This window comes from Cheilinus undulatus, linkage group 11 (assembly GCF_018320785.1).
Source record: "Cheilinus undulatus linkage group 11, ASM1832078v1, whole genome shotgun sequence".
Classification (NCBI taxonomy): Eukaryota; Metazoa; Chordata; class Actinopteri; order Labriformes; family Labridae; genus Cheilinus; species Cheilinus undulatus.
Window position 1 is genome coordinate 26885209 of NC_054875.1, and position 23569 is coordinate 26908777.

The 23569-nt window shown below is 39.5% G+C and overlaps 1 protein-coding gene across 1 annotated transcript; it reads left to right on the forward strand.

The window, feature by feature from the left end:
* Window positions 1-412: 412 nt before the first annotated feature.
* On the forward strand, window positions 413-8297 carry LOC121517178 (patatin-like phospholipase domain-containing protein 2). The gene is made up of 9 exons (XM_041798739.1): window positions 413-620; window positions 698-930; window positions 1009-1074; window positions 1160-1372; window positions 1725-1785; window positions 1900-2142; window positions 4033-4150; window positions 4362-4484; window positions 8153-8297. Exons 1-9 carry the CDS (start codon window positions 413-415, stop codon window positions 8295-8297), a joined length of 1410 nt encoding a protein of 469 aa, XP_041654673.1.
* Window positions 8298-23569: the final 15272 nt, after the last annotated feature.

The following is a 23569-nucleotide window of genomic DNA, read 5'->3' on the forward strand; positions in this document are numbered from 1 at the left end:
TAGTTTGCATTCATGTTGCTTATGTTTTTACTCATTACTTACTTCATGGCTCAAAGATGACCTTCTTTTCTTAGATGACTTTCTCATAAAAGGCTTCATACTTCTAAGGATTTATACTTAGGATTAATTTGTTCACCATTATAAAAGTTTAGAGCTTCTTGTTTATTTGGGAGTGTCACATGGAAGACAGCCTAAGCCATGGAAACCAAAAACCATGTAAGCGTTTCGGAACAGGAGCAAACAAAAAGTCATTTAGAGCGCATAAGCTACATCACATGGGCATGGCTAATATGGCATGTCTAATTGTCACTGTTTAAATAGCAATGGTTGTGAAAGAGCAGTTTCTTAAGTCCTCTGAGCCTGATTGAACCAGGGCAGCTTTTTAAAGAAGTCATTTTGACACTCATGAAAAATGGCTCCTGGGATTTCCAGTTGTCACTATTCTGAAGGTCCTCATTCTATCTCCTTCTCTGGATCTGGATTTCTGGCCACCTACCAGTTAGGGGTCACCCAGTGCTTTCTTAACTATGCACCCTGGATCCTGAGCACGGCACCTTGTGTCTTGGGAGCCTCAGCTGGCTCTCTGGTAGCTGCTGCTGTAGTCTGTGAAATGAGCCCTGGTAAGTGAATTTTCTTATTCAATCCACATGCATTGAAGTGCTGTTTTTTTCTGACTCAAAGTGTTTTTATTTTATAGTAACTATCCGTGAAGAGGTGCTGAACTTTGCCAAACAGATGAAGTCTTTCACACTTGGACCACTCAACCCCTCCATCAATGTTTTAAGATGGTTAGAGAGCGTTTTGAACAAATATCTTCCTCCTGATGCACACCAACTGGCCAATGGACGTCTCGCTGTGGCAATGACCCGCATGACTGACAGCAAACTCACCATCATGTCAAAGTTTTACTCCAAAGAGGACGTTGTGCAGGTGAGCTTACTCTCTTATGCAAGAGTAAAGTTTGTGACACCATTAGTGGTAACACATCTATGCCCATGTTGTCTTCAGGCTTTGCTCTGTAGCTGCTTTGTGCCAGGGTACTGCGGTCTGCTGCCTCCATCTTTCCATGGAGAGGTGGGTATTTGGTGGTCTTTTCACTACACAAAATGGAGAATTGTAGTCCAGCCTCTGTCAGTAAATATGTGTTTTTATCCCACAGTATTATGTGGATGGGGGTTTTAGGAGCATGCAACCACAGTCACCTGTGCCCTGCAGCTCCATCCTGACAGTGTCCCCGTTCTCTGGAGAGGTGGATATCTGTCCTTCGGATGCTCCATCCATGTGGGACATGGTCGTGAGTGGGACCACATTAAAGGGGAACATAGCGAACAGTTTCAGGATTCTCAATGCTCTGTATCCCATCGCTTTAGAGGTCAGAACCTTTTTCTTCTTAGTCACTATTTGCTACTGACTAAACTGTTAAAAGTCACAAAAAACTTTCAGAAGATACCATTTTTAAATGAGATATAATCTACATTTTATATCTTTTAGAAATGCATAGTATAACCATTTATTATCATTGATGAACTTGCCCATTAAGTCTATTTTTGAATAATACTCCCTTAAAAAATCAAAATAATAGTGTTTATAAAACAATCCCTCTAAAATACACTTGAGGGGTCAGTGTGAGTTAAGGTGACTTGCTTACAGTAACACTGAAAATCCCTTTCAAGGATTATGTTGTGGCTTTTTTCCTTACATAATGTGTTTTTTTCTCTCTTCAGACTCTTGACGAAGCTTTCCACAGTGGCTACAAAGATGCCTTCAGCTTCCTTCTCAACAACAGTGGGTCAACTGCCCTCAGGGAAAACAAATCATGAGCTAGAGAAAATGTGAATGATCGTTACAGTAGACTCAGTCTGACCTACTTTCTTTTTCATGCCTCCTCCTTGTGTGCAGATCTTGCCAAGGACTCAATTTTAAACCAAGTTTCCCAAAATGAGCCACGCTACTACGACCAGAATAAAGAGTGGCAGCAGCCTGAGGACAACATCGAGGGAGAGGAGGAGATGAAGGAGGGAAAAGGGACAAGCAAACAGAAGCCTATTACGGAAAATACACATGTGACAGGCAGCCCCGTAGAGCCTGAATCAACCCCTAATCTACCAACAAAGGCTCTACGATCTGACATTGTGAGGAATGGTACGGCTGACACACTCAAACAAACACACAGTAAAAAAATAGCTAAAATTGAAAACAGAGGGATTGACTGATATTAGTTTCTTCCAGGCCAATACAAATACAAATTAGCAGGTGTTCATAAGACCAGTAACTGATATTAGGAACATATACACATTTATTTAAAAAAGAGCCAATTACAAAAATTTGAACATTAAATTTATAACATGTAACAGGATTGAAACCTGCAATGCAAAAAACTAGGCAAAACCTTTAACAATGACTTTAGATAAACATGTACCATTGCAATAAAGATGACATTTTATCTCTGGACATTTTAAATAGTACATACACTGCCTATAAAATGTACCCAGCCCCTTGAATGTTTTACCCTTTAATTGATTTTTGAATCACTCATAATCAGTATAATTTCACTTTTTTGTCAATGAAAAATTATAAAAAATACTCTTTAATGTCAAAATAAAAACAGATTTAAAAAAAAAATATGTCAGTAAAATAAAGAAAAAAATACGCAAGGCAAAATAAGTGATTACATAAATAGAATAGATGCACCTTTGGCTGTAATAGTATCTGGACACTGCAATTTTACTCCCGTCTTCAATGCAAAACTGTTCAAGCTCTGTCAGGTTGCAATGAGATCAGGTGTGAACAGCCCATTTCAAGGCCAGGATTATTTCTGAATTTTGCCTTCATTTTACCCTCAACCTTTACAAGCCTTCCAAGGCTGGCTGGCATCCCACAGCATGATGCTGCCACCACCATGCATCTCAGTGGGTGTTTGTGGTGATGTGCAGGATTTGGTGTCCAACAAACATAGCACTTTGGTCTGATTGCCAAAACACACCATTTTGGTCTCATCAGCCCAAATAACTTTCTTCCACTTGACTATGGAGTCTCCCACATGCCTTTTGACATCTCTGGTTGAGATATGATATGAGCTTTCTTTAACAGTGGCTTTCTCTTTGCCACTCCAGTGTAGCTTTGACTGGTGAAGAACAACAGTCATTGTGTGCAGAATCTCTCCCATCTCTGCTGCTGAAGCTTGAAAGTCCTTCAGAGTAGTCATACTGTAGATGTCTTGTTGTTGTCTCTTGTTAGCCTCCTAATTCTCTCCCTGGGGGATGGCCTTGTCTAGGCAGATTTACATGTGTGCCATATTCCTCCCATTTCTTGATGATGGATTAACTGAACCCTGGGGGATCACTGCCTATTTTTGTGTCCATCCCCTGACTAATACTTTTCAATAACCTTTCCTCTGAGTGGTTTGGAGTGTTCCATAATCAACTTTAATCATTTTAAACAATATTTCAAATAAGAAAATTGTGGCTAGTAAAACTCCAGGGTGGCTAGGAACTTTGGAAAACTACTATCCACAGTGTCTGGTGAGCAAAAACAAAATATGTAACAAAAATGTAAACCCCTGAATAGAAGCAATACAACAGTGAAAAAATACACTGATACAAGTTTTAGTCTTGCAGCACAATCTTATTGAATATCAGTGACAAACACCACCTACTCAACTTCCAAAAGTTAAATTGCATCCCATGATTGCACTGCTGGATTAGCATGTTCATCACTTAAATGCTGAAGATGGCACGTGTGGAGCTGAATTAGATATGAGATTATGCTGCTATCTAATCATGGACAGTAACCCAGCCACTGCCTCCTGGCTGGGAGAGAAGCTACTTTAGGCCAGCCTTAATGCAGCTACCATTATCATTAAGGAGGAAGAGGAACAAGCAACATAGAACCACACTTTTTTAGTAGTTACTTTTATCAGTGATTTGTCAAATACACGCAGGTAATCAGCCAGTCCAAAAATCACAAGACAGTAGTTTGTGAGATAATGAGTTCATACTAATTTACCACCTGTTGTCTATTTTTACATTGCAGTTTTGCTGAGCAACATGGTGACCTATCTGAGCATGTTTGGACTTCCTGCAAGAATTTTATCCCACCTGTTTCTACCTCTGATGGTTTCGTTTTATGCTGTACTCCAGAGCAGAAAGAGGTAATACAGACACTCAGTTTACAACACCCTGACCAGTAAAGACCATACAGTATCTAAGCCTGACAAGAGTCCTCACCTCGGCATTGTGAATACTGCAGATTTTATGTAATGGTTGTTTTTTTGTTGGTTACATTCCCATACAAATACATCAATATCAGTTTAAGAAGTGAAATGTATTGTACCCCTTTTAATTGAGTCTCTTCTTTTTCAGGTTAGAGCTGATGTTCAGTCAGGCACCAGAGTTTGTGTTCTGGCTCTGGCACGCTGTGAGACACTTTACCCTCTTTTTTTATGAAATAGTCATCTTCAGCCTCAAGAAGAACATACACGACCGGTAAGACGGCATCCTTGATAAAGTTATAGCCTGCATTTTTGTACCCATTTAATGTTCTTCCACTTTACTCACCCGTTTTGATTAACATTCGCTACCTTGACTCTTCTGCATGTCTGAACTAACATGCGAACAGTAAATAATCTTGTGGCTATAATAAAACCGACTGTAAGTAACATTAATGTCAATATGAGTGGTTGTCAATTGGTCCAGCCTATATAGCCTATAGTAAATGGGGCAAAAATGACTGAACAAAGAGACAGGACAAAAACAAAATGTTAAATAACACTTCATTATACAAGCCTTAATAAGACATGCATACTTGAGTGGTTGTTTTCCAGGGATCTGGAGAATTAACATATTATTATGGGAAAACAAGCTTATTTTATGGCAACATAACTAGATAAAAAAAATCTGTATGTTGAAGTGATCAGGGCAGGACTGGTATTTATCATGTAAAATTCAAAGAAGATACATATTATGCTAGAGGTGTTACTGGTGTCCTACAATGGGCGGGCTTCAGTAAAACCATCAAATTAACATTTAAATGTGTAGAGGGGCAGACCTTAATCATACATGCAAAATTTGATGCAAATCAGATGTTTCATGTCAGAAGCAGGCCAACTTATCACAAAGTTGTTGAGATATTGAAAGCTTGCCTTTGGCAGTGAGGTGACCTTTAATATGAAATATCAATGCAAATATTGGAGAGCAACCTGGATACAGCCGAGGACCTCCACCTTATACCGGAAGTCGGACGAGTACCACCATATCTCATCTTCTAATACCAGAAGTCACTTGAACTGAACGCCTTCTTCGCTGTTTTCTCCTGTGTCACTGCCATATTAATAGAGGCAAGTCAGCCACATAAGGAAATATAAGTAGATGAAAAATACGTGACTTTTCAGACTAACAAACACAGCGATTACATAACATTAATTTGAATAGATCGATTTATGATCAAAATTCAAGTATCACTTTGTGCAGACATAATATGTGACGGGAGATTGGCTGGCTGGCTGGACGTGGACGTCGCCGCCATGTTGCCAGAGGTAAGTCTGCTATGTCTATCAATACAGTAGACAAGGATTGTGCAAGTTTTTGGAATTAAAAGCTCAAACGATAGATTAATACACTATATTACCAAAAGTATCAGCTCACCTACCTTGACTCGCGTGACACCCCATTCTTAAACCATAGGGTTTAATATGGCATCGGTCCACCCTTTGCAGCTATGACAGCTTCAACTCTTCTGGGAAGGCTTTCCACATGGTTTAGGAGTGTGTTTATGGGAATTTTCACCATTCTTCCAGAAGCGCATTTGTGAGGTCACACACTGATGTTGGACGAGAAGGCCTGACTCTCAGTCTCCGCTCTAATTGTCCCAAAGGTGTTCTATCGGGTTGAGGTCATAGCCAGTCAAGTTCATCCACACCAAACTCTGTCGTCCATGTCTTTATGGACCTTGCTTTGTGCACTGGTGCACAGTCATGTTGGAACAGGAATGGGCCATCCCCAAACTGTTCCCACAAAGTTGGGAGCATGGAATTGTCCAAAATCTCTTGGTATGCTGAAGCATTCAGAGTTCCTTTCACTGGAACTAAGGGGCCAAGCCCAGCTCCTGAAAAACAACCCCACATCATAATCCCCCCTCCACCAAACTTTACAGACAAGTATCGTTCTACTGGCAAGCGCCAAACCCAGACTCGTCCATCTGATTGCCAGATGGAGAAGCACGATTTGTCACTCCAGAGAACGCGTCTCAACTGCCCTAGAGTCCACTGGCGGCATGCTTTACACCAATGCATCCGACACTTTGCATTGAACTTGGTGATGTAAGGCTTGGATGCAGCTGCTCGGCCATGGAAACCCATTCTATGAAGCTCTCTACACACAGTTCTTAAGCTAATCTAAAGGCAACATGAAGTTTGGAGGTCTGTGGCGATTAAGTCTGCAGAAAGTTGGTGACCTCTGTGCACTATGCGCCTCAGCATTCGCTGACCCCGCTCTGTCATTTTATGTGGCCTACCACTTCGTGGCTGAGTTGCTGACATTCCCAGTTGCTTCCACTTTGTTATAATACCACTGACAGTTGACTGTGGAATATTTAGGAGCGAGGAAATTTCACGACTGGACTTGTTGCACAGCTGGCATCCTATCACAGTACCACGCTGGAATTCACTGAGCTCCTGAGAACGACCCATTCTTTCACAAATATTTGTAGAAACAGTCTGCATGCCTAGGTGCTTGATTTTATACACCTGTGGCCATGGAAGTGATTGGAACTCCTGATTTCAATTATTTGGATGAGTGAGTGAATACTTTTGGCAATATAGTGTATGTATACATAAATATATAAATACAAAATAAAATATATCTTTACGTATATGAAACTGTATTATATATATAATTTTTTTTTTAAATCATGGAGTACATCTTTTAATTTAACTGAGAAAATACGAAAAGGCGGGGTCTGCTTTTATTTTTCACTGTCAGTTATTATTTTAATATGGATCATTTATTATAAATGATTCATTAAAATCCATGCGGTCTCGTTGTCTGAGCTTTTAATACTGAAAACTTGCACAATACTTGTCTACTGTATTGAATGACGTAGCAGACTTGCCTCTGGCAACATGGCAGCAATGGTGATGTCCAGCCAGCCAGCCAATCTCCCGTCACATTTTGTGTCTGTGCTCAAAAATATGTGAATTTGGATCATAAATCTATCAATTAAAATTAATGTAATGTTATTGTTGTGCTTGTTAACCCAAAAACTCGCATTTTTTTCGTCTACTTGTATTTTTCAATATGGCGGCGACACATGGAGGAAACAACGAAGAAGACATCCAGTTCAAGTGACTTCTGGTATTAGAAGACAAGATATGGTGGTGATTTTCTGACTTCCGGTGTGAAGTGGAGGTCATCGGCTGCATCCGGGTACTCTTGGAAATATTGTAGTCAACTCAGAAATAGGAATGAAGAATTGGCCCAATTATATCACTTCCTGTTGTCAGTAGGGGATGTTACAGCAAAACGATAAAATTAACCTTTGAAGATGTAGAGGGGCAGACCTTAATCAAACGTGAAATTCGAAGACGATCAAATGGTGGGTGTAAGAAATACACCAACTTCCTGTGAAATTGGCAAGATATTGAAAACTGTGTCATGGACAATTATTAAGGCCTGTCTTTCAGAGCTTGATAAGTTAAGCACAAAAAGAGGAATAAAGATGTGACCCACTTGTTTCACTTCCTGCTGCCAGTAGGGGGAGCTGTGATGAGATCTTTGTATGTAGTCGTGATCAGTGTGTTGCTCTTGTGTTGCCAGAGAATGTTGAAGAGCATTTGATAATGTAAAACAATGCTGAAATGGTAAACACAACCTAAATGCACCCTTTAGAGTGGTAAAATGGAGCAACACAACATTTTTGGATTTAATCAATAAAACAGAAGTTCAAAATAATTCAGTTATGACTGTAAGATTCAAATTTAAGCCTGTTCAAACTCCCTGCATTTGCTGGGTTTGAGATTTATTTTGCCTGAACGTTTGATGATGCCAGATTTGTATATACTTAATCTAATTTTGCATATCAGTTGTGCACAATATTGTTCTGTAAACCTCATTTCCACAGTGTTTTAATAGATTCTTGACTCGTTTTTATGTTGTAGGGTAATGCCTACCATGCTGCTGCTACAGTGGCTGAAAATCCAGTCCCGGTATGAGAACCTAACAGGCGAGAAACATCCTACACCTGGCCGAAAGTCCCCCTCTTCTGCCCACTCAGATGGCATGAAGCGCAGTCCTGTACTATGACAGTTCATCACTGCTTCAAAGGAATACAAGACATCATAACAGCATTTGTATTGAGCCACTAAATTTTGTCAGCTCAACAGGTACACGTGTAACTGGTGTAACTGGTAATATAACAGAGCACTGGAAAGTCTTGAAAACTTTGGCTTTTTTAAAATCTTACTCGGTAATCTTATATATTTTTTGTATCTTCAAGTGTGTGCCCGGATTAGAGCAGTTTAAGTCTGAGTTGTAGACATAATGGCTTCTCTATCTTATATAATTGCAGCAGAAATCATGTCAGGGTGCTGGATAGGTAGGGTGTTTCAGTTTTTGGGTGAAAGTGTAGAAAACCTGTAATCCGGGTTTAAGGTTTATCTGTGACAGCAGGTGCACAGGAGAGAGTGGCAGGTAAGCCAAAAGACACATACCTTGCAGATGTGCAAATATAACTATGTTGTGCATATTCAATAGGTTGATTAAAACATGATTGATAAATGTAAGAGTCAGTCCTGATTAGAGCCAGCGAGGCTAGCATGGACAGCATGGATAGACCTCAACAACATGTGGCATCATTACAGATAACAGCTTTTACACTGAGCTAGCAGTTAGTCATGACACTGTTAATATAATAAACAAAGAAGCAACACAGACTTTGAATTAACAAAATCACACCAGGCACATGAAAAGTTCCAAGAAACACAAGTGTTTGTCTGAAGGTGGGACAGGGTGATCCAGTTATTGGCTGATATAAAAGCCGTTTCTCTTCACGCTGGAAGGAACAAATATTTTGTGGTTGTGAGGGGATCTGCATGTTTGGGAAACGAAAGCTTAGCTTTATGAGGCTTATATGCCTTGCAGAGGTTGGTCAGGAATGGAAAACATTGTGAATAAAACAACTTCTAAGAAGGTGTTGTTAAATTTTGAAGTTGTTTAGTCATCTTACATGTTAGTGGAACATTGCTGCTAAAAGCCTTTGGAATCATCTTGAAGATTAAGCTTCAGGGCGCTGATCTGGGGTGTTCATAATTGAATTTCCTCAGGAGCAGACACAGCTGGTCCTGTGATTCGCTCTGTGAACACTGCAGTCTTTCAATTCTTGTCCCATACTCTGAATCACTCACAATTACTGTTCATTGATTTTACATGAAGCCTCTGCGGCCTCTGGCATTGCTATTTTTCCTTGTCTATAAAACAGTTCAGGAAAACTGCAAATATTAAAATCGACCCAATTGTTGTCTGAATGTCTTGTGACATTTTTGATGTTGTAGTGAAAGAAACCTGTAACTGCTATAAGCTTCACTGTATCTATATGTATTAGAGTATATCTATATTGTAACAAAATAAAAGCACTTTATGATATCTTGTTATAATTACTGAGTAATAAATTTTGCTTGTATTATTTGTTTTCTACGTTTGTTTTTTAATTGCTTCAAACCAGTGTTAATTTTGACAGCTACTTTTAATTTTAGTCTCAGTCTTAGTCTTCAGATTAAACACCTTTTATTTTTAGTCACATTTTAGTAATTTCTGCCCTTTATAGTTTTAGTCTAGTTTTAGTTGACGAAAACACCAAAACATTTTGGTATAGTTTTAGTCCAAAAAAGTCCTTACATTTTAGTCTTAACTTTTAGTCCAAACATTTATTCTCTTGCCTGAATCTTGTACCAAATCACGGTAGTGTGTTCTATGCACCCTGCCAGACCTGGGGTCCCTGATTTCTACAGCTGAAGGTAGAAGAGATACAGATGCATTGTATTTTGACAGATTTACCTACAGTGGAGAAATATCATGGATTTTGAATGTCTGATGAAAGCTAAATTACATTTTAGTCTAGTTTTAGTCATCTTGACAAAAGCTAAACTTAGTTGTGGTCATTGTCAGTCATCAAAGATCTATTTTTGGCTAGTCTGAGTCCAGTCTTTCTCATGGAAAAAAGGCTGTCAATGAATAGTTTTAGTCACAGTTTTAGTCGACCAAATTAACACTGCTTCAAACTATGTGAGGATGTTAGCTACTATTGCATAGTCTGATGCATAGATACAACTTTTTAACTTTGACAAATACAGCAGCTATCAAAAGCATTTCACCTCCACGGATGTTTTGCCTTTTACTAATTTTATAAATCAATCGTGGTCAATATAACTTGGATTGCATATATATTCATCTCCTCATTTGGCTTCAATCACAGCACTGAGTCTGTGTAGATAGGTCTCAGTCAGGCTTACACATCTGGACACTGCAGTTATACTTCATTCCTCCCTGTAAAACCGCTCAAGATCTGTCAGCTTGCATGGGGATTGGGCATGAACTGCCCTTTACAATTTCAGTCAAAAATTCTCTATTGTATTGATGTCTGTGTTTTGTCTCAGTCACTTAAAAATATTCACCTTGTTGTCTTTAAACTGCGGCTTTTACTCCATTCATTTTACCCTCTACCTTTACAAATCTTCTGTATTTCACAGTGTTGATGATGTGTTTGTGGTGATGTGCAGTGTGTGGTGTCTGCCAAGCGTAGCCTCTTGTCTGATGGCCAAATTCATCACTTTCTTCCCCTTGACCATGGAGTCTCCCCCATGCCTTTTGGTGAACTCTAGTCAAAATTTAACATGAGTTTTCTTCAGCAGTGACGTTCTCTTTGCCACTCTCCCATAAAGTTTTGACTGGTGAAGAACCGTGGCAGCAGTTGTTGTATGCAGAGTCTCTCCCATTTCAGCACTTGTGACTACCCTTAAAGTGTGAAACTCCTTTAGGGTAGTCATAGGTGTTTTGGTGACCTCTCTTACTTGTTTCTTACTAGGACGGCCTGATCTAGGCAGATTTACACATGTGCCATATTCCATCCATTTCTTGATGATGGATTTAACTGAACTTTGGGGGATGTTAAGTGCCTTTGAAATTTTTTGTATCCATCCCCCTGACTAATACTTTCAATAACCTTTTCCCTGAGTTGCTTGGAGTGTGCTTTTGCCTTTGTGGTGTAATAGTATCCAGGAATACTGATTAACCAGTGGCTGGACCTTCCAGACACAGGTGTATTTACAGTACAATCACTTGAGACATGAGCATGTCTTCTCCAACTCTCTTATTATTTCCTTCCTCTCTTCATCTCCACAATAAAGATTGGGATAATTTTTCCAGTTGATTAAATGAATCATGTTGGTATCGATAATGACCTACTGAAGGTGAATCTGTGAATACAATTTTTGAAATGTTTTGTTTAAATTAAAAGCAAGATTCAGTACATCCATGGATAATAAACACAGTTCCAGGTTTAAAGTGGCTATGTCTTGTTGTTTCTCCACTTGTTTTTGGCTTTTATGTCACTTCTTCAGGGAGAATTGATATTTTGTGAAGCAGCCACAAGAGGGAGCAATGAAAAGCAGGGTGGAGCGCAGTACAGCCCAGCTTACCAGGAGACCAATGCGCTGTGATATGAAATAAAGTCTCTCAGATTTTCCAGCATCACTTAGGCCTAAAGAGAATATGAAATAAAGTAAATGAAATAAATTATATTTGAGCCACTTTAGAGGAACAATTTAAAGCTTGTTGATTTTGTTCAATTCCTTTCTCATACCAGCTTTAGGCAAGTTCTCTTTTTCTGGTATATTTTTGACATTTAATGCCTTTATTACAGATAGTTAACAGATGCAGCACATATACGGGCATGTACTCTTGGCATTACAGGAATCTTAACCCTATACAACACACATAATAGTTCAGCTTATCCACCTTTTACATTCCTGCCTGAATGCTAACATGTCGTCACAGAGGCCGGCCACATCATTTGATCTCTGTGCTTCACATCTCTTTCATACAGATGGCCTGTTACCTGTGGACAGATCCTCTTATATAACGTGTGGATGGATCATACGGATAACACACACATCTGCTGCTGTCCTACACCAGCCACTGATCCAGCCAGTCAGCCGGCAACCAGCTGGCTTTGTAATGACAGAGAGGAGACGCGGTGCGGTGTCTGTCACGGCGGAAGCATGCAGGGGATCATGCATTCAGGATTTGTAGAAAAAGAGCAGATTCTCTGAATTAAGTGAGAAAAAATAAGCAAGCTTAATGTCCTCTACTCTCTTCATCGACTTTCACAGGCCATAAAAATTTGATCTGACAAAATGAGTGATGTGGTTAAATTTAGTGCAGGCTACTCTTTGTCTCTTTGGTGATGATATCTCTCAAAGTACATGACCTTTTTCACTAATCTGCCTGCCAACAGGGAGAACAATGATGTGAAGGCGCTTCTGCACATGAATATAATAAAAATCTTTATCATAAATTTGGTGATGTTCTTAAATGGAATAATTTCACATTTGGTTAAGGGCAAGTTATAATTGTGTTTAGTCAAGGAGTCTAAAATCAAGTAAACACTTAGTAAACTGTCAAAACTGAGCACTATTTAAGAAGGACACGTCACAGTGGCAGTAGGTAAACAGTGAAGTTGATTAAGAATGTAGCTAACATTAGCAGTGCTTGCAACGCTGGTCTTCATTCCTCTTTGCAGTTCAACATCCACATCTCTGTGTTGAATATTGTCACACAATGTGCCCATTAAATATGTGTACAACCTGACAAAGCCATATACAATGTTATCCCCATTTTCTAGATCAAACAGTGCCAAACTGCACTGTTCCTACATGATGCTATTGGTGCTAGCAGTTCACAGCTGTTTAGATTCAGATCAAAGAGCATTGTAACTGTATGGCAGTAGCCATTAACAGCGCTTTGGTGGCCAGACTTTCAAATGAACTTGAATAAATATTTTGGTCAAAATAAAATATTATTGTATTAGTATTTGTATTTTCTTTCAAAATGTAGGTAATTTTTGGGCAAATCAGTCCCTATCGCCTATCAGCAATCAAAACATAGCTACGTATTTCTAGGACTGTAATGTCTTCCATCACTAGTTTCTCTGCTAATATGCTGCATCCTTATTGGTGAAAAACAAATGGTGGAAAGATGTCTTTAATTTTGATTCTCAGGCTGAAAAATCACTGTTTCCAAGAGCCTGAAATGAAAAGTTGCTACAGAAAAACTGCAGATTTAATCAGGACTGGACTCATAAGTACACGTTTATCATGTATCATATCTACTTATCATAGCCGACAGGTGGATTTCTGTAAAAGCAAATCAAACATAATAAAACTGACAATCCTAAATGTTTTTGGGTTGACTTGAAAGCTGTAGGGATTTGAAGACAAAAGAAAGCCTACAAACCACAACATATTTTTTTCTTCCTTATATTTTCTGAATTTAATCCTTTGTTCAGGTCTATATGCTTTATTCCAGATAGTGAATGAGAGTCATTTCCCTCAGAAAAGTGGGGTCTAGTCACTGAGTGGGGGATTTAAAGTTTTCATTTTATCTAAGAAGTTCCTAAATTTAATTAATCAAGCCAACTTGCCAACAATGAAACAAGAGGAGTGCAGTTTTAAGAGTCCTCAGTTCAAAACAAGAAGGAATCATGGCAGGAGAGAAATGTCAGCCAATTGGTACAGTGTGTGCCCATAAAGGCATTTAACTATTCTGGCCCAGACTGTAAACATGTTTATATCTCAAGGGAAAATATGCATTTCACCATGGGGTATATATAGTATGTGACTTACACTGCCTCTGCAGCCCGTCTCAAGTGGACAACTGAGGAACAGCACCTTTTTTTTGCAAAGCACGCATTGGCTGGTCCCCCGGCCAAACTAAGCAATCAGGGGAGAAGGGCCTTGGTAAGAGAGGTGACCAATAAGCCCATGGTCACTCTGACTGAGCTCCAGAAATCCTGTGTGGATATGGGACAAAGTTCCAGAAGGACAACTATCACTGCAGCCCTCCATGAATCTGGGCTTTATGGCAGAATGACTAAAAGGAAGCTTCTCCACAGTGCATATAAGTCCACTTGGAGTTTGCAAAAAAGCACCAGAAGGACTCTCAGATTGTGTGAAACAAGATTCTCTGGTCTGATGAAACCAAGATTGAACTGTTTGGCCTCAGTTCTAAACATTATGTCTGGAGGAAACCAGGCACAGCTCATCACCTACCTAATACCATCCCAACGGTGACGCATGGTGGTGGCAGCATCATGCTGTGGGGGTGTGTTTCAGCAGCAGGGACTGGGAGGCTGGTCAGGATTGAGGGAAAGCTGAATCGAGCAAAGTACAGAGATATTCTCAATGGAAACCTGTTCTGCAGGGCTCAGGACCTCAGACTGGTCCAAAGGTTCACTTTCCAACATGACAATGGCTCAAAGTACAAAGCCAAGACAACACAGGAGTGGCTTAGGTACAACTCTGCTAAAGTCCTAGAGTGGCCCAGCCAGAGCCCTGACTTCAACCCCATCAAACATCTCTGGAGAGATCCAATCGGTCTCCATCCAACCTGACTGGGCTTGAGAGGATTTGTAATGAAAAATGGCAGAAACCCCCCCAATCCAGATGTGCAAATCTTGTTACGTCACATTCAAAAAGACTCAAGGCTGTAATTTCTGCCAAAGGTGCCTCAACTAATTACTGAGTAAGGGGTCATAAAACGTATGCCAATGAGATATTTCAGTTTTTTCTTTTAGATTTGTAAAAATGTCTAAAATTATGTTTTCACTGTGTCATTATGGGGCACTGAGAATTAATGAGGGAAAAAAATGTAGCATCAGGCTCCAACATAACAAAATATACACAACAAACATTTCAGTGCAAAAATCTTTTATCATGCACTGTTAGAAACATAAAAGCCATTGGTTTGAGTTGATATAACAATACAGACATCCATCACTCTGAGTTTGTTTGTCTGCTTTGCAGAAAGGTAATCTGTAAGATCTACGAGAGATCATTTAGATTAATTCCGTCTACTCAATCAGCAGACATAAACAGATGTTATCAGGTTTCACTCGGGCATTTTTTAATGAACGAGTGTGTGTGCATGCTAGTGTGTGTGCTCCTTAGACTGTCAGCAGGACCATGTGACCCGGCTGAGTGATAAACAGCAACAGATTGACAGTTTTTCAGCTTCTAATCCTTTACTCCTCCTCCCCTGCCACCCTCCAAATTTAGAGCCCAGTGGATTAAATAAAGGAATTCTGTCTTGATGGGGAGACCCAGTACTTAAAAATCAACTAAAACAGACTGGCAGCCGTCATTTGTCTTAGTTCTAAGCCTTTTATGTTTTACATTTCATGTTTTTCACCTCTTTCCATAAAAACCCATCCATCTATTTTTAATTTAGATGTGAGATTCTTTGCCAGCTGTGGTAGATATATAATATTGGTAGAGTTCTTGTGTACATCCATCCATCCATCTTCATCCGCTTATCTGGAGCTGGGTCACAGGGGTAACAGGCTAAGCAAGTTCAACTGACATCCCTTTCCCCAGCAACACTTTCCAACTACTGCTGGGGGATCCCGAGGTGTTCCCAGACCAAACAGAATACGTAATCCCTCCAGTGCATTCTGGATCTTGCCTGAGTCTCTTCCCAGCCAAACGTGCCCAGAATACCTCCACGGGAAGGGGATCAGGAGGCATCCTGATCAGATGCCCAAATCACCCCAACTTGCTCCTTTTGATGCAAAGGAGCAGCTGCTGTACTCCTAGCTCCCTCCAGATGAACTCCTTACCCTATCTGAGACCGCTTGTATCCGCGATTTCATTCTTTCGGTCATTACCCAGAATTCATGACCATAGGCGAGGGTTGGGAGGTAAATTGAGAGCTTTGCCTCTCAGCTCAGCTATCTCCTCACCATAACGGTCTGGCACAACGCCTGCAGTGCTGCTGATGCTGCGCTAATCCGCCTGTCAATCTCACGCTCCCTTTTACCCTCACGTGAACAAGACCTCAAGATACTTGAACTCCTTCACTAGTGACACGGACTCACTCCCCACCCGGAGGGCACGATCTACTGTTTTTTGGCAGAGAACAATGGCCTTAGATTTGGAGGTGCTGACTCTCATCCCGACCGCTTCACACTCAGCCGCAAACCGTCCCAATGCCTGCTGGGGGTCCCCAGCCTCGGAAGTCAACAAAACCACATCTTCTGCACAAAGCAGGGATGGAAATTTGAGGTCCTTAAACCGGAAACTCTTTTCCCCCTGGCTGCACCTTGAGATCCTGTCCATGAAAATCACAAAAAGAATTGGAGACAAGGGACAACCCTGGTGGAGGCCAACATGCACCAGAAAAGTGTCCGATGTGGACACAGCTCTCACTTTGGTCATACAGGGACCATCTGATGGCCTGCCTTAGCAAACCCCGAGACCCCATATTCCTGTAGTACTCCCCACATGACCTCACAAGGGACACAATCATAAGCCTTCTCCAAGTCTACAAAACACATATACTCTAGACTGGATGAGCAAACTCTTGTGCTCCCTCAAGAAGTTCTGCAAGGGTAAAGAGCTGGTCCACTGTCCCACGGCCAGGCCAGAATCTGCATTGTTCCTTCTGAATCCAAGGTTCGACAATCGGCTGGAGCCTCCTTTCCATCACCCTAGAGTAAACTTTTCCAGGGAGGCTGAGGAGTGGGATACCCCGACAATTTCAGCACACCCTCTGGTCCCCCTTTTTGAAAATGGGGACCACCACCCTGGTCTGCTAATCCACAGGCACTGTCCTCCACCTCCATGAGAAAAGGTGTGCTCTGTGACATCAAACACATGCACACTTACACTTTTAACACAACAGCTGACTCACACCACTGACTGTAAGGACCTCATCATAAAAAAAATCAGCTTTAGGGCTGACTTGTAAGTTTGGGCAAAATTCCTGAGAAAGGGCTGTTTTCCTGTCTGCTACAGGATTTATTTCTTCAGCACCCTGAATGCTCTGGGCTTGTTGTGCTCCAAGGCCGATCCCAGGCCATTTCCTACTGGATAGGCATGACCAACATATCAGATGAGTGGTTAAATGTAAATAAAAGCAGACTTTACTGTGCCAATCTGTGAATGAAAAAGTCCCTCTGCAATTTATGTTGGAAAAACTAAAGAATACAGAGCTGGTTGAATACTGGCAAATTACTTTAAGTGTAATCTTACTGTTTTCCCTTTATTTGCTAAGGTCTTTAAGCCAGTCATGACAACAGTAATAATTTTATCTTTTCTTCTACGGATCACACAAAAACTAACACTGATTTCAATCTGTTTCATATCCAGCAAAAAACAAAAAAACAAAAAAACAAAAACAAAACAAAACAAAAAATCCTCACAGGAGCTTTAAAATCACAAATATGTTTCAGTTCGGTGGTTAGCACTGTTGCCTGAAAGTAAAAAGGTTCCTTGTGTGCTTTTTTCCTGCATGGTCCCATAATCACTTGTGTCTCTTTAGCCTTTCTAAGACAGATACACCTGCGCTTGCCATTCTCCACTTGAAATGATAGTCACCCTTTATTTGTTTGTGTCTTGTCAACTAATCCTTCACCAGTGGTGATTGCCTACTTTCTCCAATGCACCTGAGCTGTCTCATTATCTAGGAGACTGAGTTGATGCCTAACTTCAAACAGGACTAGATGGTGTGTAGTGAAATTTTAAGCCTTCTCTGCAGGTGAATGGTGTCAGATGCAAACATGATGGTCTTACCTCTTCAGCTAACAGCAGTAGTGCCACATTTCTGTCGCATAGAGCAGCAGCTCAGTATATGTTTTGGGAACAAATTTTGAAATCTTGCCTTTTTTCTCTTCAGGTTGAAAACAACAGAGCCATAGTTTAAAAAAGGAGAAAGCATTTCCCCTTTCTAACAACCTAGGGTGTTTAAAACCAAATAAATCAGTTCCTTATTAAAAAAGTGATGTAGTGTTTATCACTGTAACATGTGCATAGTTTGGCCACAAGGTGGAAAGATAGAGATAAAACTTGTTTAGCCTCACAGAACAACTGTAACATCCTCTTACCCCACTTTATCACTCTTGCGCATCCCATGACTAGCTGAAATGAAACACAGTTTGTTTTTTTTTAATTGTTAATCGGAGAATTTGGTTCAACCAGCACTAATGTGTTCTTTTCTCATGATGGCTAATCAGTGCTTCAGGTGGAAACGTTGACTGCACAGTTGGGATGTTTTTAAGAAAAAAAAAGATTCCCAGGGTACTTCCTCTGCGAGAGATGTTCTCTATTCCCAGAACACCCAGTTGACCTAGGTACTTTTACAGCTCAGAGATTAATTCCAAGTACAACCACATCCTGATTGATTGGTCTTAGATGCGTCAGCGCTGTGTTAGTTGGTTAAGAGCCCTGCTTAAGGACAAATCAGTGGTAAGGATGTGGCCATTTTTGGGAACACAGTTAGCAGACATTTGACCTTTCTTTTAGTTGACAGAGTTGCTTAGAAACAGGAACAGAGTCAACATTAATCAACAACCCTTAAATGAGTTGGCTTCTTTATGCTTTCTTTTCTCTGCCGTTAGCAGGGGGCTTTTGAAGACAGTCTGTGGCAGCAGCATTTTTGAAAACTCATCTGAAACAGTCATCCAGCTAAGAAATAGACATAGAGGTGGAGGTGGGGCTGGTCTAAAACCTTCTGACAAACAGTTACACCATGCCCACCTGCAGTCAGATCAGCTATGTCTCTAATTATGCAAATCATGTCCTTTTTAAAACCAAAACAGACAACTTAGAAACGAAATTCACCCGTTATATACGTGTGCTATCGAACTAATGAACTATTCCAAGCATTTTTTTTAACCAGTATGCAGCTATGTTAACTACTGATGTAAAAAATGGCAAAAAATAGGCATTTTAACCCTTAAGAGGTCCTTTAATAACATAACACATTTGTCCCTAAACAAATCCCTGACAAAAAATATAAGCCTCCCAAAATCAGCCGTAAAAATATTATATATTATGATATATATGTATATATATATCTATATCTATCTATCTATCTATCTATCTATCTATCTATCTATATATATAAAAACATCTATATATATATCTATATATATATAGATATATATATCTATATATATATAGATATATATATATATATAGATGTTTTTTTTTTAAAGAAAAATCAATAATAACAATAATTACAATTTCCATAAAGTACATTTGAGGGAATATTTGATTATTGATATTAATTATCAGGCCCTAAAATGGGTCCGTGAGTGGCATCAATCTTGATTTTGATGCATTTGCCAGATTAAAAAAGCCAAAAACTCATATTTGTGGTCCTAACGACAAAAATTGCCAGCTTCCTAAAATCAGCCATAAAAAATATTATGTTTTTCTTCTACTTTCAACAAGTCAATCTCTTACAACAACTTCAGCCTAAATTGTTCATATCAAATAATATATCAACAAATATTTGCAGAAAATAGTATAAAGTGTGAAATTTTGCTGTATGCCTTGAACGGGAAAAAAGTAGCACCATCTGGTGGACAAATATAAAAAATTAAAGTAAGCTAGTGGTCCAAAATGACATCTATACAATAAGAAATGCATTAGTTCGTGTTAAGATTAATGTAGGATCAAAAATGGCATTTCCAATGGTTTTCAACTGGACATTTTTTGTTGTTAGCAACAAATGTGTCAGTTTTTGTTGCTTAAACTTTTTAAGCTAATTTAAGGAACTTGGATGGCAATTTTTTTTTTTTTTTAAATGAATATCTTCCAGCAAAATTGAGCTATTTTCATTAAACACAGCCAAAATGGCTTGAAACTAAAAAACTGAATGCCACAGATAGTCCCTAGGAACTCTTAAGTTTTAAGGGTTAACATGGGATGCATTTGTGACATCTGGTTCTTCTGCAGCCAACCTCAAGAACACACTTAAGGAACTACTTTTTTTTTTTCATTGTGCACTTTTTTACTAGTCATAAACCCTGTCTCCATCATGTTAACTAATAAGACATTTGTCAAGCTTCAAGGTTAAAATCAACATCAAATACATTTGCATCAAACCCTGAATCTGTTGTTGTTTATGTAGTTATTATTGACTGATTTTTTAAGTGTTTGTTTCTGTCTCAGGTTAGTTATAGTTAGTTATTGGGTGCACACAGTAGTGGCCCAAATGGCCTGGTGGTTAGGATGATATATCTAATAAAAAACAAAAGTGAATGGTAAATGCAGAAAGGAAAGGATGTAATGTTGTGTTTTCATTGAAATGAAATCATATGGTACCACAGAACAAGCCATTAAATCTACAGTCTGGGTCTTTCCTGTACTGAGTGTATGCACACCAAGAATGGGATTTTTGGGTTATCATCACCACACAATTAATTATGTATGGCAGATGTAGATAAACGTACACACACATATGCAGCAGATTGCTGAGGGAATTCTTCTTATTTACCTAACCTCTCTCATTGTACCTTAACGTGTCCGTTTTCTCACTTGTTCCCGTTATCTCTAACTTGAGTGTGGAAATTTCCATCAGAGTGTCTTGTTAATGATGGAGAGATCTCATGCATATTTAAGCGTGTGACAGGGATCTTCTACTGGGCAGCCCCGATATCACTTCGAAGTCCCTCACATTTGTACTTCTGCGATTGTTATTTTGTTAATTTGCAAGTTTAATAAAGTAGAAAAAGCTGCGAAGACAAATTGAGTTTCAGTTTATGTCTGTCCACCTCTTTAAGCCATTATATTTTTTTGTTTCCCAAACTGCAAAAGTTTATCTCACTTTCTCAGGTTTATAAGATCAACTTACTGAAAAATATTTTTTTCTTTTTGCAAAAACCAGTTTGTTTTCCCACGTAATTCTAGGGGAGAACATACAATGTCTTCTTCACATCAGAGGTTAAAGCTGTGGCACAATATAAGAACATCAGTTTGCTTTGCATTTGTGGTTTGTTTGTATCAGTATGAACATAAAGGATTATGTATGTGCCTGACAGCTTTATCACTTCTGATCCAGGGTTACTAAATGCTTTTTCCCATCATGTGAGTGGCTGATTCATACTTGTTCATTTTTTATAAGGACCTAAACATCAACACCTACAGTCAATACATCTTTTCATAATGATGTTGATTTGTTTTTGAATATCAACACTAAGAGAGCAATAAAGACAAGCATGTTCTTTTGTAAATTTTAAGACAGTCTGGCTGCAGACCGTAGATCTCAGACACCCCCTCTCACTGACTGTAACTGTGAGATGCTGTCTCTGTCAGAACCAAAGTGCTGTCATTTGTGGGTACAATGTGTTTTCAGTTTTAGATTTGTTTTTTAAATTCAACATTATTCATAAACAAAGTCTGGCAGCTACTTTCATAAAACAATCACATTGCAAACATTACAGCAACATTTCATAAATAAAACAGAGAAAAGGTCAGAGGTAAATTGTGTATGGACCGGTTTTAAAAGTATAAACGCTGATGGTGGTTTGCTTTAGCTTTGTTAGCTCAAGCCAAAGCTAACATAGCTTCGCTAGCTAAATAATAAACATTACGTAAGGCAATGTAGCTAACTTAACTTTAGCAATGTGAGCACTAGGAAATGTAGCTAATGCTAATGTAGCTATGTAAGGTAAGAAGGTTACAGGGCTATGTAGTTAGCATAACTGAGTTATCTTTTGCAAACATAGCATGGGCTAACGCAGCTTACATTGCTTGGTTAACTGTTGCTAGGCTGGGTACATATTCATTTACTTGCATAAAGTTTGGGTTTATGAGAATTACAAAAGTGTATAAAGTGTACAGGATTCAGCTCCATTACCTATGTAGCTTAAATAGCTTTGTTAGCTTTAGCATTAGCTATGTTACAGTTTTTCATGGAGGTTTAGCTTTTTCCTGAAAGCAAATTATTTCCTCGGCTTAATTAAACTGTTTGTAATTAGGTTGTGCATGTCAGGTTTTGAATTTTTAACTTTTAGTATCTTAACCCTTTCCTTGACCCTGACCGTAACCCTGACCATGAGTTTAATCTGGGTTTCTTTTGAAATTTTAAAGATCTTTTTCACATCAACAACAATGTGAATAGACAGCCCCAGATTGTGAATCATTCAGAGGCATATTGTAATGCCCTTCTATTCACATCAGGAGCAACAGGTAACATAACTACATAAATAATGTAGCAGTGTTAGCATCATAATTTGTGTTAGCTTTGTATATTCGTTAGAAAAGATATCCATAAGGTTCTTAAACTTTAGCTATATTAGCTTTTCCTGTTAACAGACTTTATGCTCAAATAAGCGTTATGTAATCAGGTTTTGAACTTTCGATATCCTAAATCTTACTTCAGCCCGCACGAAAGTTTAATCCAGTTTTATCTTGAATGTTTTAGCGTATATTTCCTCTCTGACAGATGTGGCATCTCATCAGTCTTCACCAGGGGCTGTCCAAGTGCTACGGTTTGCAGTCAGACCCCTCTTGACACAAGTGGCAAGTGAGTCTGCAAATGAATGCATTTTGAGGACACTCAGTTAGATTAGATATAGATTAGATGGATGCATGATTGATCCAGAAAGAAATTTGAGTTTTGATCCTGAGGGAATTCCTGAGTTTGCTGTAATGATCTAAATAACTAAAGCCCGGTATACACTGTGTGATTTCAAGCCGACCATACGACAGTCGTGGCAGAATGTCATCTCATACTGTATGACTGAATTGCTAACGATGCACGACCCTCGCACAAGAGTTGTGTGCTCATACTGTACAATCCGATGGTCGTACACAACCTGAGTGCTCACACTAAGCGACTGAAGTCGGGACGGATTATGACAGAAACCCACGGAGTTTCCTTTTAAAAAAGACTCACATACTCATGGTAAAGTGTCTCCAGTCATTTTCCCTCTCTCTCCCCCCATATATCTCTTGCTGTCTCTTTCTCTTGCTCTCTCTCTCCCGCTATCTCTCTCTATTCCACACACACAAACGGCATCACCTCTGTGTCAGCTGCAGGTCCAGGGGTAGGAATATTTCCTGCTCGTTTATTTCCTTTATCATAGCGGGGGTGCATCAGAAAATCATTCATGCTGTTGTCATGGTAATTAAGGACATCGTCCGACCGTTTACAAAGGAAAACAATCCCCCAAAGTTGTTTATTCTGCTTGCATTTCTGCTCTCACTGTGAAGTGTCTGGAATCGTATGACCAAAATATCAAACATGCCAGAAATCCTCCTGACCAGTCGGAAGCAGGTCGTGGGGTTGTAGTCAGGCTGTGGTCGCCCATCGTACCCCCCTGCACACAGCATGACAAATGGCTCCCGATCCGACTGAAAGTCCGCCCGACTTCAAAGTGAGTCCTGTGACTCTAAACTCGTGACTGAATCGCAGGAAAATTGCACAGTGTACACCCGGCTTAACTGAAAACATATTCTACAATTCAGTGGTTGTAGAACCCCTTTTCTATGTCTGACAGGTGAGCTCAACCAATG